Consider the following 14,424-nt stretch of genomic DNA (forward strand, 5'->3'; position numbering starts at 1 on the left):
ATTAAACACCACCAACATCATACACACACATTTGGGCTTCTAACCAATTTCAAATTTAATAGTTAAATTGATTGCTGAGGGCCATGGGGTGACAGCAGGTGACAATTAGTGTTTGATAAGTAGACTCACCAGACGTATAATCCCTGATGGGGAGGGAGTCCCACCTGGCAAAGCCGTGGGGTCGTGGGCTGTGGAAACCAGTTGTTTTCTGCTTGTAACTTTCTCAGGTGCCACCGCTATGCCTCCTGGTGGTGCCGAATGCCATTTAGTTAAGTAGACTGTATGATTGTTGTTTGGCTAAAGAAACCACGTGACAAAGTTTCAGTTTCTGGTTGAGTGGATACAGCTTCACTTCCTCTATTAATTTCATTACTTAAAAAATAAAATCATTTGTACAGTGGTTTTTGGATTCACTGACTTTTCTCTTTTGCACTCAAAATATTGATGGTCTGGGAAATGAAATAAAATGAATAAATTAATTGAAAAAAGTAATATAAACCCAATACATTTGAAAGTATCCATATTGATGAAATGGCTGAAAATGATATTCTGACTAGATCCCAGGATGGAGATGAAGATCAAGATTGAGAAAGTAAAAAAACAAAACAAAAACAAAAACCCACTGTAATATGAATCTTCAAAGGTCTTATTAATAAAAATAAACCTGGAACCAGGTATTGGGGTGAATGATGAAAGATCAGAGAGACAGAGCAGGCTACAGCTAACCTCACCTCATCAATCCCTCAGCTGGTCTTGTTTCCTCAGACTGGAAGCCTCTGAGTCCTCATCTAGCCTCAGAGAAACTATGTGACTTAGCTTATATTTTGACAATGGGTAGGGCTCTGAAAATGTGACTTATAATTGTCCAGAAGTTGGCAGAGAGAGCAGCAGTGGTAGAATGGAGAGAGATGGCTGTGCAGAGCTTTGTGAGAGCTCCTGCAGAATGTGCGTGAAGTGTGTGTGTGTGTGTGTGTGTGTGAGAGAGAGAGAGAGAGAGAGAGAGAGAGAGAGAGAGAGAGAGAGAGAGAGAGAGAGAGAGAGAGAGACAGAGACAGAGAGAGAGAGAGAGAGAGAGAGAGAGAGAGAGAGAGAGAGAGAGAGAGAGAGAGCACACGTGCTGAGGGACAAATGAAGAAGAAGAAGCATGAGAGAAGTGTGAGGGAGTGAGTAGGTGACAGAGTGAATGATGAGTAAGGCGTGAGTGAATAATGTAGAACTATGTGTGTGTAAGCTAGAGAGAGAGAAAGAGCTATGTGAACGAGCTGCTGCTACTTAGAGGAGCTATGCCTGGGAACTGTGTAAAGTGCTCTGTGGTGAGAGATGCTTAGCTGTGACTGTGTGGAGATTTGTAACTGTGTGGAGGTAAGGAAGATGAAGCTGTATAAAAAAAAGATATAGAAGAGAAATTTATGTAAAAGATAGATGTGCAGACATGTGAAAACAGATGTAACTGTGCATAAAGATGTATGGTCATATGTACCTAAAGAAAGACATTTAGCTGAGCTGTATGTATAGAATGTAGCAATGTGGAGATATGTGGCTGTATGGAGACAGAAAGAGTCAGAGACCATTTTTAAGATGAAGTAAAAGAGAAAGTTAACATCAGAAAGCATGTGCATTTTCTTATTTTACCAGTCAGATAGATAGAAACTTATTTCTAAATACCCTCAGATAGAGAAAGTCTAGCCCTCACTGCCTTCATGGACTTCCTTGCAGTACCCTGGAGGTGGCCTTGGAGCAGCCTTTCCCTAAGGCCACCGATAATTGACAGTTCAGAAATCTTTTTCACAACTGGAATTTCTGAAGCCAATTGTTAAAAAAACCTATGTAATTCGGTCTGATTTTACAAATAAAAAGTTCTGTTGAAAAATTAGAGGTTATTTCAAACTGTTTAGGTATAATGTTATCTTTGGAGCCAAATTCCCTGATTCTGGATTTTTGATCTTATTAATATTGTGAATTATAAATTGTAAGCAGCTTAAATTAACTGTATAATAGGTGAGTTTTTAATTCTTAAATGTGTATTACTTCAATAAATACATTTTATTTTAGAAAGCAAGGAATCACAATACCGTGTTTTTATTGTACTCTTTTGTCATGTCATGTGCTAATTTTATTTATAGTCTTTTCCTTTATTCCAATACAATGAAGTTTGCAACCCCAAAATACCTACTTTATCTTAATGCCTAATTTTCGTTAGCTAGATCTTGACTTTAGATGATAAAACTTGATCAATTTTTAAAAGACAGAAAATTTCATAACTTTTTAAAGTTAGGTATATTTGAATAATAATAGAGTTAAGTATCACAACACACTACTTGGACATTTGAATTATCTGAATTCTATTCATTAGTATTGTTTTCTGTTCAACGACCATACCACTCTGAACAGGCAGATTATGTCTGAAATAAAGTGATTATTCTAATTAGGCTTGAATAATGTTATTTCATTGAACTTCAAATTCTCTGAAAGAAGATATTTCTGTGTTTACCAACCTTCAATAACTACATCATGTACTCTATGTGAACAGGCCTAGTGTGTGGTAACCACAACAGTGAACCGATCATCTATCGCTGCTCTCCATGGAACACGCCTTCGGGAGCAGGTTTGCTAGCCACATTAGTGAGCCGATCACCTATTATATATGCTGTGTGTTCCGTTTAAAGGTTATTTGTTTTCTTCCTGTGTTCATAAACAAATTTATATTTTCAAAGATTATATAATTTGACTTACCATTCTTTATTTTCCTTGTCTCATCGGTGCTATGATAAAAACAACTCCTATTTCTGATGTAGGGTTCTAGACTCATATAGGTAATCTGATTACAATCACATTTTCACTTTGGTGAGAAAGGACAGGTGGACAGACAGTTGTACACTAGTGTAAGCCTAGTCACAGTTTCCTAGGGTTTACCCTCCATTGTATCTTTTATTTTTGTTGATCTAAAAGCTGCATATACACACATTTCCTTGAGTCTGCAGGAGAATGCTGTGAACCATATGGTGAGAAGGGGGATTATAAAATCTCTTTCATGACCTCCTTAGCTTGGCTTATTTTCTAGCCAGCTTTCCTTATCTTAACTTATCCTGTCTACTTTTTGCCTCTGGACTTTTCCCGTTCTCTTACTTCTGTAATTCTTACTCTTACTGCATGGCTTACTGTTTGTGTATCTGGGTGGCTGGCCCCTTATGGCATCCCCTTCTCTGGCTCCTTCTCCATCCTCCCAGATTTCTCCCTCTATATATTCTCTCTGCCTGCCAGCCTCACCTATCCTTTCTCCTGCCTTGCTATTGACCAGTTCTTAATTAGAACATCAGTGTTTTACACGGGCACAGTAACACAGCTTCACAGAGTTAAACAAATGCAAAACATGCCGGGCGGTGGTGGCGCACGCCTTTAATCCCAGCACTCGGGAGGCAGAGGCAGGCGGATCTCTGTGAGTTCGAGGCCAGCCTGGGCTACAAAGTGAGTTCCAGGAAAGGCGCAAAGCTACACAGAGAAACCCTGTCTCAAAAAACCTAAAAAACAAAACAAAACAAAACAAAAAAAACAAAACAAAACAAATGCAAAACAAGCAAAAATAGCACACCTTAAAATAATATTCTACTACAATTCTTCCTCATCCATGGAGTAGAATTAAGTGCAGCTCCTCGATTCTAGTCCCTGCAACCTCTAGCACTAAGATCCACGCAGTCATTTTTTTCTGTGTAAATTTCCCAGGCTCATATCCAGTTATAATAAGAGAAAATAATGTGAAAACTATCAAAACAGCAGAATCTTGGGGGCAAGGTATACTTGTGTTAAAGTGATGAAAAATAATGAGTTATCTCTCGCTCTAGAGATACACTTCCCCTGAGACATTCCTGAGGGAAATCTGTAATTGTTCCTTGTTATCCTCCACAAACATTTAAGAGAGGATTCTCTTGAAAGTCTCCAAGTTCTCTCAGGTTTACGGTATGTACCAAGATGTTCTGCATCTCCCTAGGTAGCACACAGATTTTCAGGTTGGCTTAAAAATAGTCTATCAGATAAAGATTGTGCTTTACTTTTTATCTAATTGTATTATTTACAAGAAGACTTTTATGATCCCATTTCCAGTGTATATGTATATGTGAGACATAGAGACAAAAGAATGGCAGGATTTCAATATAAATATTATTTGATTATTATATATTCTTATTAGATGCATTTAGTAATTAATAAATGTTCCCTGTATGCTCATTATTTGTTAAAAGATTGCTCATTATTTATTAAGAGATTACATAGGTTTTCATATTTGTAAATGTACAATCAATTATATATGATCGTTATTGTTGAGTCATATTATGTGACATAAAACAAGGAGCAGACTATAAATATGGTTATCGCATATTGAACATCAGATAAATCCAGACAGAAATGAAGCAAGCTTCAAATATGCCCACATCCAGAATATAAGTGTTAAGTCTTGAATTCAACCAAGATGCAACAATAGAAACAGAAATATTTAACTGGGATATTAAATATTACTTTATGCCTGATTTATGAAAACATATATTCACATAGATTACTTAGTTTGGAATAGAATGATAGGATAAGGGAAGGCTAGTGTATACATTTTTAAATTTAGATCACAAGTAATCTTCCACATGCCCTGCAGATAACTGGCCTCCTACTTCATTGCAGTGCTTAAAGTTTGGGGGTTATATTGATCCAACACAAGAATTTCTCTATTTGAGTTTATTATCCACCAACTAGGACACCATCACTCAGGATATTTTAAAAAACACTAGCTTTTTGGAAGGATTCAACAATATCACATCTATACGTTTTTTTTTTTTCATGCATGTTACATGTATCTTGGTACCACATAATTGGCTTAGATTTTCCAAATAAGAATTTAACTGCTGCAAATTTTAGTGATATTTGTAGAGGAATGCAGTCAACTGCATGAATTATATGAAGCCTTCTGTATCTGTGAGCATGTATGATCAGATACACTAATAATTCTTCTTCAACTATGAGTATGAGAAAAGAGATTTTCAGTTCTCGCTAGATAGACTTGAATTATATATTGTACAGAAACTGAATTTTCACTGATATTTTTGCATGTGAGGGTATGTCTCTGTGTGTGTGTGTCTGTGTGTCTATGTTTGTGGTGTTTGTATGTGTGTGTGAATGTATGCATGTGTGTATGTTTGTTCCGGCCAAAGGAAAATATTTGCTATTGTTCTTTCTCAGGAACTAAGTACCTTTTTTTTTTTTTTTTTTGAGACAGTGTTTGACACGTGGAATTGAAGCTCAATGATTTGACTACACAGCCTGAACAGAGAGTCCAAGCAGCTCTCTTATCTCTGTCTCTTCAGTATACTTACCATCTTGCCTATCTTTTTACCTCAGTTCCAGGGATGAACTTAGGTGTACATGCTTGCCAAGTAAGCACATTACCAATAAAACAACTTTCTAAGTTCTTGTTAATTGACTTTAGTGGAATAGTTCTCTATGTATCAAGTTTGGAGTGACATAGGAAGGATAGCTATTCTAGAACTATTTTCCACATAATTTCTCATAGCATAATTTTAGCATCAAGGACATATATCTCTATGAATCTAAAAGAACTTACAGGTTTTGAACTTTTGTCTGATGGAAGAATACTTATGAAATTGTCTTAGTAATGCCTAACATCACAGACAGCATAATGGTTTTCTTAGGAAAATATGATGTAAAATATCTACAAAAAATACAGGTGATATATTCTACATACATGAATAAATTCTCAAATCACCGAAGAATGGAATTTTCTCAAAGTATTTTCAAAGTAGCTTCAATTGTTTTTCTATGTTTTCATTGATTTTACATGTTAAGGATTATATTCCAAGTTGATATAGTATTTTTATATGATAGGACATTTAGCTAATTTATTTCATTTTAGTTCTACAGATACTTATAACTCATATTAGCAGAAGTGAGAAGATGCTCAACTTCACAGATGTGACTGAATTTGTCCTTTTGGGCTTAACCAGCCAAAAAGAACTGCAAGTTCTATTTTTCATCTTCTTTCTCGTGGTCTATCTCATCACTATGGTGGGTAACATTGGCATGATGATATTAATTAAGATCAGTCCACAACTTAGCAGCCCAATGTATTTTTTTCTCAGCCATTTGTCTTTTGTTGATGTGTTGTTTTCTTCCAACGTCACTCCTAAAATGCTGGAAAATTTGCTGTCAAAGACAAAAACAATTTCCTATGCTGGCTGTTTGGTACAGTGCTTCTTCTTCATTGCCCTTGTGCACGTGGAAATCTTCATTCTTGCTGTGATGGCCTTTGATAGGTACATGGCAATTGGAAAGCCCCTGCTCTATGGCAGCAAAATGTCAAGGGTGGTCTGCATTCGACTCATTTCTTTTCCCTACATATATGGGTTTCTGACTAGTCTGGCTGCAACATTATGGACTTATGGCTTGTACTTCTGTGGGAAAATTGAGATCAATCACTTCTATTGTGCAGATCCACCTCTCATCAAGATGGCCTGTGCAGGGACTTTTGTGAAAGAGTATACAATGATAATACTTGCAGGCATTAATTTCACATATTCACTTTCTGTAGTCATCATCTCCTACCTGTTCATTCTCATTGCCATTCTCAGAATGCGCTCAGCAGAAGGCAGGCGCAAGGCATTTTCTACCTGTGGGTCTCACCTCACAGCTGTTGTAATATTTTATGGTACTCTCATTTTCATGTATCTCCGACGACCCACTGAAGAGTCAGTGGAACAAGGAAAGATGGTGGCTGTGTTCTATACCACAGTGATCCCCATGCTGAATCCCATGATCTACAGTCTGAGGAACAAGGATGTCAAGGAAGCCATGGACAAAGTGATGAGCAGGAAGTGCTTAACAAAATAAAATTTAGCTATATTCACTTTCTTTTTTTTTTTTAAGTAAAAGCTATTTCCTCATGCATGGAAATATAAACATAAAGTGTGGAAAGAAAAGAAAAACAAAATGAAAGCATATATTACAGTTATGTAGCTCAGCCTTCTTGTGGAACCCTAACAATGGGAGCAGGGGCTGCTTTTGCCTCTGTTGCCTGCTTTTTGAACCCTTTCCTCCTTCCAGATTGACTTGTCCTGCCTTATCAGGAGAGCAGGTGCCTAGTCTCACTGTAATTTGTTATACTATGGTTGGCTGATATTCAAGAGAGGCTCATCTTTTTCTGAAGAGAAATTGATAAGGAGAATTCTCTGAGGAGAATTGGATAAGGCGGATGGAGAGGTAGGAGGGGATTGGGAAGAGAGGATGGAGGGGAAACTGCAGAATGGAAAAACAAGAAAATAAATAAACAAAAATTGGTTATTAAAATTACAAATAGTTGATTGGAAAGATTTTATGAAAATATTTTGGTGTATTAAGTTAAATTGTTCTTATGTTAAAGTAGCACCAAAATGCTTTTCTTTTCTTTAAAAATGTACTGGATGTCAAATAAAGTAAATTGTAAAATTGTTCCTCCATGTTTCCTGTATAAAATTGACGGAAAACATCCAAGTGTTTCTGACATATTGGAAAATGGAAATCTTCATTCTGAAGATGGCAAAGAGAATGATGTATATCACCTGGGAGAATAAACATTGTGTAATGGGATTTCTCCTCGTTTTTTGTTCTTTCTGAACTCAACATTAAAGGAAGAAATCTCTCTTTGACCTTATGTTAGACACAGTCTGTAATGTTGCATCTTTTACTTTATTTTCACTCCTCATTAACTTTTAAGAATGAAGGAAAAGAAAGTTTTATTTTTCTAATCTATATTTTTACCATTTTCATGTATATTCTTATCATCAGATGAGTACTGAAAGAATAGATGTAACATGAAAAATAAAACTGGATAAGTCCTAAGGCCTAAGGAAAGAAGGGCAGTTGAATCTGTAAATAAGAAATAAGTTCTGTGTGCTCACAGAGACTGAATCAACAACCAGGGAGCCTGCATGGGATTGACTAAGGCTGCATATATGTTACAGTTGTGTTTTGTGGTCTTGTGAGATTCCTAACAGTGAGATCATGGGCTGTCTCTGACTCTGATGCCTACTTTTGGAATCCTTTCCTCCTGCCAGATTGCCTCATCGAGACTTAGTAGGAGAGGATGTGCTTAGTCTCACTCTAAATTTATATATCATGGCTGATATCTATGGGAGACTGGCCTGTATTTGAAGAGAGTCAGTGGAGGAAGAGTGGGTGGGAGGCAGTAAAAGGAAAAGGGGGAGGAATTAAGAAGAGGGAAGGGAGGGAAAATTTTTATTGAGATGTAAAAACAAAACAAAAAATAAATAAAAGGTATTAGGAGAAATAAAATAAGTTCTTGGATGTTGGAGTGATGGCTTGCAGGTTAAGAGCATTGACTACTCTTGGCAAGGACACGGGAATACCCCAAAACATACTGTTTCAGTTTATGAAGATGATTGACTGCATTAAAAGTTATCAAAATGAGAAAACATGTTTAAGTATGTTTGTGTTTGGGGATATTCTTCATTTAATATGTCCAAAATATTGCAGTATAAAGTAAGAACTTTTGTTTTGATCCTTTTTATATGCATGTGTGTGTGTTTGATGCAAACATTGTTTTGATGTAAAAGTTGAGAAAAACATATCTGTTTTTTTCCAGAGGCTGATGCTGGAGGGTGGGAAAACCTGCTTGTTTTTGAAGTATAAATAAAGACAGCTTGAGCTATCTAGGGCAGCCACTTGTGTGAAACTTGTCTGGTGGTCAGATACTTTTTTCTCTTTACCAATGCCCCTTGCCGTTCTCCAGAAATGAACCCTATTGAGGCAGGACTGTGGCATTTTGGTATATGCTTAGGACTGTTACATCTGTATTTTATGGTAGACCTATGTCTAAATCTTTAAGGAACTTCCATAATGACTATACCAGTTTGAACTCCCATTTACTGATTTCCTTGGGTCATATTTCTGGTAATATCGTAGTCATTTTTTTATTTTGTATATCTTAGCCTTTCTGACTGGGGTAAATGTAATATCAAAGTAGTTTCAATTTTCATTTCACTGATTGCTAAGGAAGTTGAACAATTAAACAAAATCCCCAGCCATTTGTATTTGTTCTTTGGAGAACTTTCCTTAATTCTATGCTTTATTTTATTTCTTTGAGTTTGTTTTATGTTCTAGACACCAACACTGTATCAGAAGTATAGCTGTCATACAATTTTCCCCACTCTGCAGGCAGGCTTTCCCCTTAAACATGGTATGCTTTGTTGTACAGAAACTTCTTAATTTCATGAAGTCTCATTTGTTAGTTGTTCTTGGTTCCTATACTACTGGAGTTTTGTTCAGAATGTCCTTCCCTATTGTCTAGAAAATTGAAGCATATATGTCTCTGTGTGTATCTGAGCGCGCACACGTGTGTGTGTGTGTGTGTGTGTGTGTGTGTGTGTGTGTGTGTGTGTGTGTGTGTGTGTATACATATAGTCTAGAAGAAGGCAAGGGATTTCAGGGAGCTTGAGTTATAAGTAGTTGTGAGCCACACAACATGGCCAATGAGAAGCAAACTCATGCCTTCCAGAAGAGCAGTAAACCCACTTATCTGCCGAGTCATGTCCCTATTCCCACATTATTTCTTTTAGACAAGATCTCTCACTGAAACTGGGATGAAGCTGGTGAACAGAAAGTTTCAGTGATATCCTGCTCCCTGCCCCTGACAGAAATAGTGTTATAGTTATGGATTGGGACATGCCTGGATTTTAACATGGAGATTGGTCCTTATGCTTGTACAACAACTCTCTTCTCATCCCTAATATGTGGTAGATTTAATCAGGGATAAAAGTATACCATTCATATTTCACTGAATACACAAGTGTCATAGCCTGAAAAGAGTAGTTGTAGTTTGGTAATGTCATCAAAAGATTTAGACACAACCTCATAGTATACTGTTTGATATAAAGAACCAGCTGTGAGAGTTAAATATCCCCCCTAAAATTCATGTGAATATTTCATGTCCAATTCATGTTTGTATGTGGTAAAGTGTGGGACCAGGTAGGATCATTTGGATCTGCTTGAGTCATGCATGGTGAATGAACTGTCCACTGAACAGCCAACTCACAGATTAGTTTGTCAATGGACTATCAAGAGCACAGCTATCTTATAGAAGTGAGTTTGCCTCTGTGTCTTATGTTTGTCTCTTCTATATTCGTGACCTTTGTGGCATTAGAACTGTGTTGAATCTCCAGAGCTCAGGACTCTCCAAATGCAATTTCTTGATTTGGTTCTCACAGCCACTAGAACTGTGAGATTATATTTTATTATTTGTAAATTTCTCATCCATATATTTGGTTATAATAACAAAACAGAATTTAGGAGATTGAACTAATTAGAACTTTGGGGAAAATGAATGTGTGCCAAACTGTTATACAAAAATAATGAATATATTCTCCTTCCAAGGGATCTCTCTCCCCTGGGTCAATCCTTGGGGAACATTGATCCATTTATCCAAGGCAAACATGTAAGGTAGGATTCTATAAAACTTGTAGATGTAAGCTATTTCCCAATTTGCCTAATACTTGCCTACATAGTGCTCAGTTTTATTAAAAAATGAAATGCCATTGAAATATTTCTCTTCACATTCAGGTTGGTAACAAATGTCCATATCAAAGCAGTTTACATCTTATATTTCATTTTGCTTTGTTCATTGTAGGCATCCTTTATCTAGATACACTGTGTTTAAAAGGATAGAGACAAGAAAACATGGATTCCCAACAATCATTGATTTTTATAATTACCTTTTACTATTGGATTTTATTTAACAATTATTCCTTGAATATTTATTTTACTTATCATAAGAAATGTATGTAGAAACATAGCTTAAACATGTATTATTAACTCATATTGAGTAGCATATAATAGACTTAATTTACTAACATATTGAAGAACAGAGATATTAGATCAGAACAGACCTAGTATAAAATGACCAAAGTAGGAAATATGACTTGGAGACTAGATTCAGTGAGGATCTGGCAATAGAAATAGAATTTGTTAAGTAGAATATGCATTTTTGCTTCATACCTGATTTGGAAAAGAAATTCTCATAATATTGGTAATCTATTTTGAGATTGTTTTATATACCTATATATGGTTTTGTCTTTAAATCATGAGGCATTCAGTTAAATCACCTTGAAGAGTTTTCTACCTCTTCACAGGTGTCATACTGATATGAACAGTAATCAGTGTAAGATTCCTATATTTGTTATTGTTATCTGTGTCCTGATGAACTATCACCCAGGTTTGCTTGAATTTAACCTTTGGTAAGTAAAAATATTCTATTTTATATCTTTTTTCATGTTGGATCATCTTTGTATCACATAATCAGATCTGATTTTTCAAACATAGATTTTTTTATTGTTATTCAAACAAGAGATAAAAAGGAAAAGCACTCACATATGAAACACCTATGCTGTATTAGATAAAAGGGATGATGATCTGCAGCTATGTATATGAACTACATTCATATTGATCCTAGGATATCAGAGCAATTTTTATGATATTCTAATATTTGCAATTTACAAAAAGGTGTGTTCTAAGACAATTGCTTATTCATTTAAATTTATTTTTCTTATTTTGAGATAAGGTTTCATATAACCTAGGATGAATTTGAACTCCCTATGTAGCCACAGATGACCTTGAACTCCACAGTTCCTTGTGCTTTGCACCATTTGAATTCTGTGATTACAGGCTTGAGTCATCTTCCCCAGTTATGTGATGGTAGGAATAAATACAGGACTCTCCCTTCTAGGCAATACTCTGTGCCATATCATGCAAGGTTGTTTATTTAGATTTCAGACAGCTTTATACATATTATTACTTTTTAAATGAATTATCCACCAGCTTAAGTCTTAAATTTTGATTAATTAGTCTAACAATCTGCAGACATATGAAGATACTCTGAGTTATTTTAGTTTGTAACCTTTCCCGCTATCATTGAGTAAAATTTGTTCTGAAATTGAATGAATGAAAAGCACTTGAGGGCATTATTATAGATTAGTGTCCATGTATTTTCCCTACAATGATGAAGTTTGCTCTGCTTTGTACTTTTCCTTTAGATTAACTAGGGAGAATATGGATATCATCCAACAAAATGATTTTCAAGACAGCATGATACCACATGTTAAGCTGGAGTTGTGGTAACAATACTTGCTCTAGACGTGGCATTTAGCCATCAGAAAGTTGCATGAGTCTATTATTCCACTCATCATTTTGCTTAAAAGTTGTTTCAAGTTCTCATTAGATAAAATTGATACTACATTTTGTAGCATGTAAATATCCATTACTTTAGTGGACTATCTGTCATTATTACATTGTCTATGTGTAGTTCTGTAAGTTATTGTATCTATATATGCATGCTACAAGTTTTTCAGTTAAACAGGAAGAGTAAATGCAATGCTGTTCTTTTCTGCCCATCTCCTTGTCCTGCAACTCTGTAAGGTGGGTTGGGTCTCTCTAGGAAACTAAGACAATATAAAGTTCTCCTACTATTACTCAATGAAAGAATTACAAAATTTTTCCTCCAAAATATTAGTAACAACAGCTAATATGCTACCGCTTCTTTAGAAATATAAACTGTAAAGTTGTATTAGAGACCCATGCCTGTGACCCTTAGCACATGGTCAGTGAAGGCAAGGAGATCTTTAATTCAGGGTCATCATTAGCTACACGCTAAATTTGAGGCCTGCCTGGAATGCATGAAAGCAAATCTCTGCTCCCTAAAGAAGAAATAAGATATTAAATTTGTAAAATGCTTTCTATAAAATTCTTATTCAATTTATAATTATTCTGTGTTGAGTAGTAATAGTTACATTTTAGAGTAAATTTGCAAAATATCTAGTAATTGTAATTCTAGATATGCAAAATACTACTAATCTTTTTCCAGATATTAGTCTCTAATAAAGAATGTTATGTTAGGAAAATGTTTATGAACACTGGTAGCTCTAATTCATTTATTTAATTTTAGTTCCACAGATACTTATAACTCATATTAGCAGAAGTGAGAAGATGCTCAACTTCACAGATGTGACTGAATTTGTCCTTTTGGGCTTAACCAGCCAAAAGGAACTGCAAGTTCTCTTATTTGTCATTTTTCTCTTGGTCTATATTGTCACTATGGTGGGCAACGTTGGCATGATGATATTAATTAAGATCAGTCCACAACTTAGCAGCCCAATGTATTTTTTCCTCAGCCATTTGTCATTTATTGATGTGTGGTTTTCTTCCAACGTCACTCCTAAAATGCTGGAAAATTTGCTGTCAAAGACAAAAACAATTTCCTATGCTGGCTGTTTGGTACAGTGCTTCTTCTTTATTGCCCTTGTGCACATGGAAATCTTCATTCTTGCTGTGATGGCCTTTGATAGGTACATGGCAATTGGAAAGCCCCTGCTCTATGGCAGCAAAATGTCAAGGGTGGTCTGCATTCGACTCATTTCTTTTCCCTACATATATGGGTTTCTGACTAGTCTGGCTGCAACATTATGGACTTATGGCTTGTACTTCTGTGGGAAAACGGAGATCAACCACTTCTACTGTGCAGATCCACCTCTCATCAAGATGGCCTGTGCAGGGACTTTTGTGAAAGAGTATACAATGCTCTTCCTTGCAGGCATTAACTTTACATATTCCTTGATTGTTGTCATCATCTCCTACCTGTTCATTCTCATAGCCATTCTCAGAATGCGCTCAGCAGAAGGCAGGCGCAAGGCGTTTTCTACCTGTGGGTCTCACCTCACAGCAGTTGGCATATTTTATGGTACTCTCATTTTCATGTATCTCCGACGACCCACTGAAGAGTCAGTGGAACAAGGAAAGATGGTGGCTGTGTTCTATACCACAGTGATCCCCATGTTGAATCCCATGATCTACAGTCTGAGGAACAAGGATGTCAAGGAAGCCATGGACAAAGTGATTAGCAGGAAGTTCTTAACAAAATAAAATAAAACTTTTCCTATCTTGTTTTCTATTATTTTTCTGGGAAGGCAGATTATTATCTCAAACATGAGAACAGGAATCCTAAGACATTTTATGGGTAGAAAGGGAAAAAAATTGGACTTGCAAATTAGAGAAAAATAAAAGGTATTGAGAAATACTTATGAATGCACTGAAAAACAGATTCAAGTGCATACAATAATTGAAATGACAAAATGTTGAACTCATAGGCTCACTTTGTGAAATGTTAATATAATATGCTTTGCTGGAACTAGAATATACTCTTCCTTCTTATTTAAATGTATCATGTGAGTCTATGGTTTTTTTATGCACTTAGAAACTGATTTTGGGAAACATGAAATAGCATATTTAAATTATGATCTTAACAAGAACACGACTTTGTTTTTCCTTCTTATGTTTATGTGATTGTTTTTTTTCACAGATTTTTTAAATGTGAATGGGAGATTCATT

General features: G+C 35.8%; 2 protein-coding genes across 2 annotated transcripts; both read left to right on the forward strand.

The window, feature by feature from the left end:
* The first annotated feature begins 5,940 nt into the window (after nt 1–5,940).
* Nucleotides 5,941–6,885, forward strand: LOC128101275 (olfactory receptor 5M3). Its single transcript, XM_052724248.1, has one exon. The coding sequence runs from the start codon at nt 5,953–5,955 to the stop codon at nt 6,883–6,885; it is 933 nt and encodes a 310-aa protein (XP_052580208.1). The 5' UTR covers nt 5,941–5,952.
* A 6,129-nt stretch (nt 6,886–13,014) lies between these two features.
* LOC128102039 (olfactory receptor 5M3-like) lies at nt 13,015–13,959 on the forward strand. Its single transcript, XM_052725545.1, has one exon. The coding sequence runs from the start codon at nt 13,027–13,029 to the stop codon at nt 13,957–13,959; it is 933 nt and encodes a 310-aa protein (XP_052581505.1). The 5' UTR covers nt 13,015–13,026.
* The last annotated feature ends 465 nt before the right edge of the window (nt 13,960–14,424 follow it).

Source organism: Peromyscus californicus, unplaced genomic scaffold (genome assembly GCF_007827085.1).
Source record: "Peromyscus californicus insignis strain IS unplaced genomic scaffold, ASM782708v3 Scaffold_7__1_contigs__length_154581171, whole genome shotgun sequence".
Classification (NCBI taxonomy): domain Eukaryota; kingdom Metazoa; phylum Chordata; class Mammalia; order Rodentia; family Cricetidae; genus Peromyscus; species Peromyscus californicus.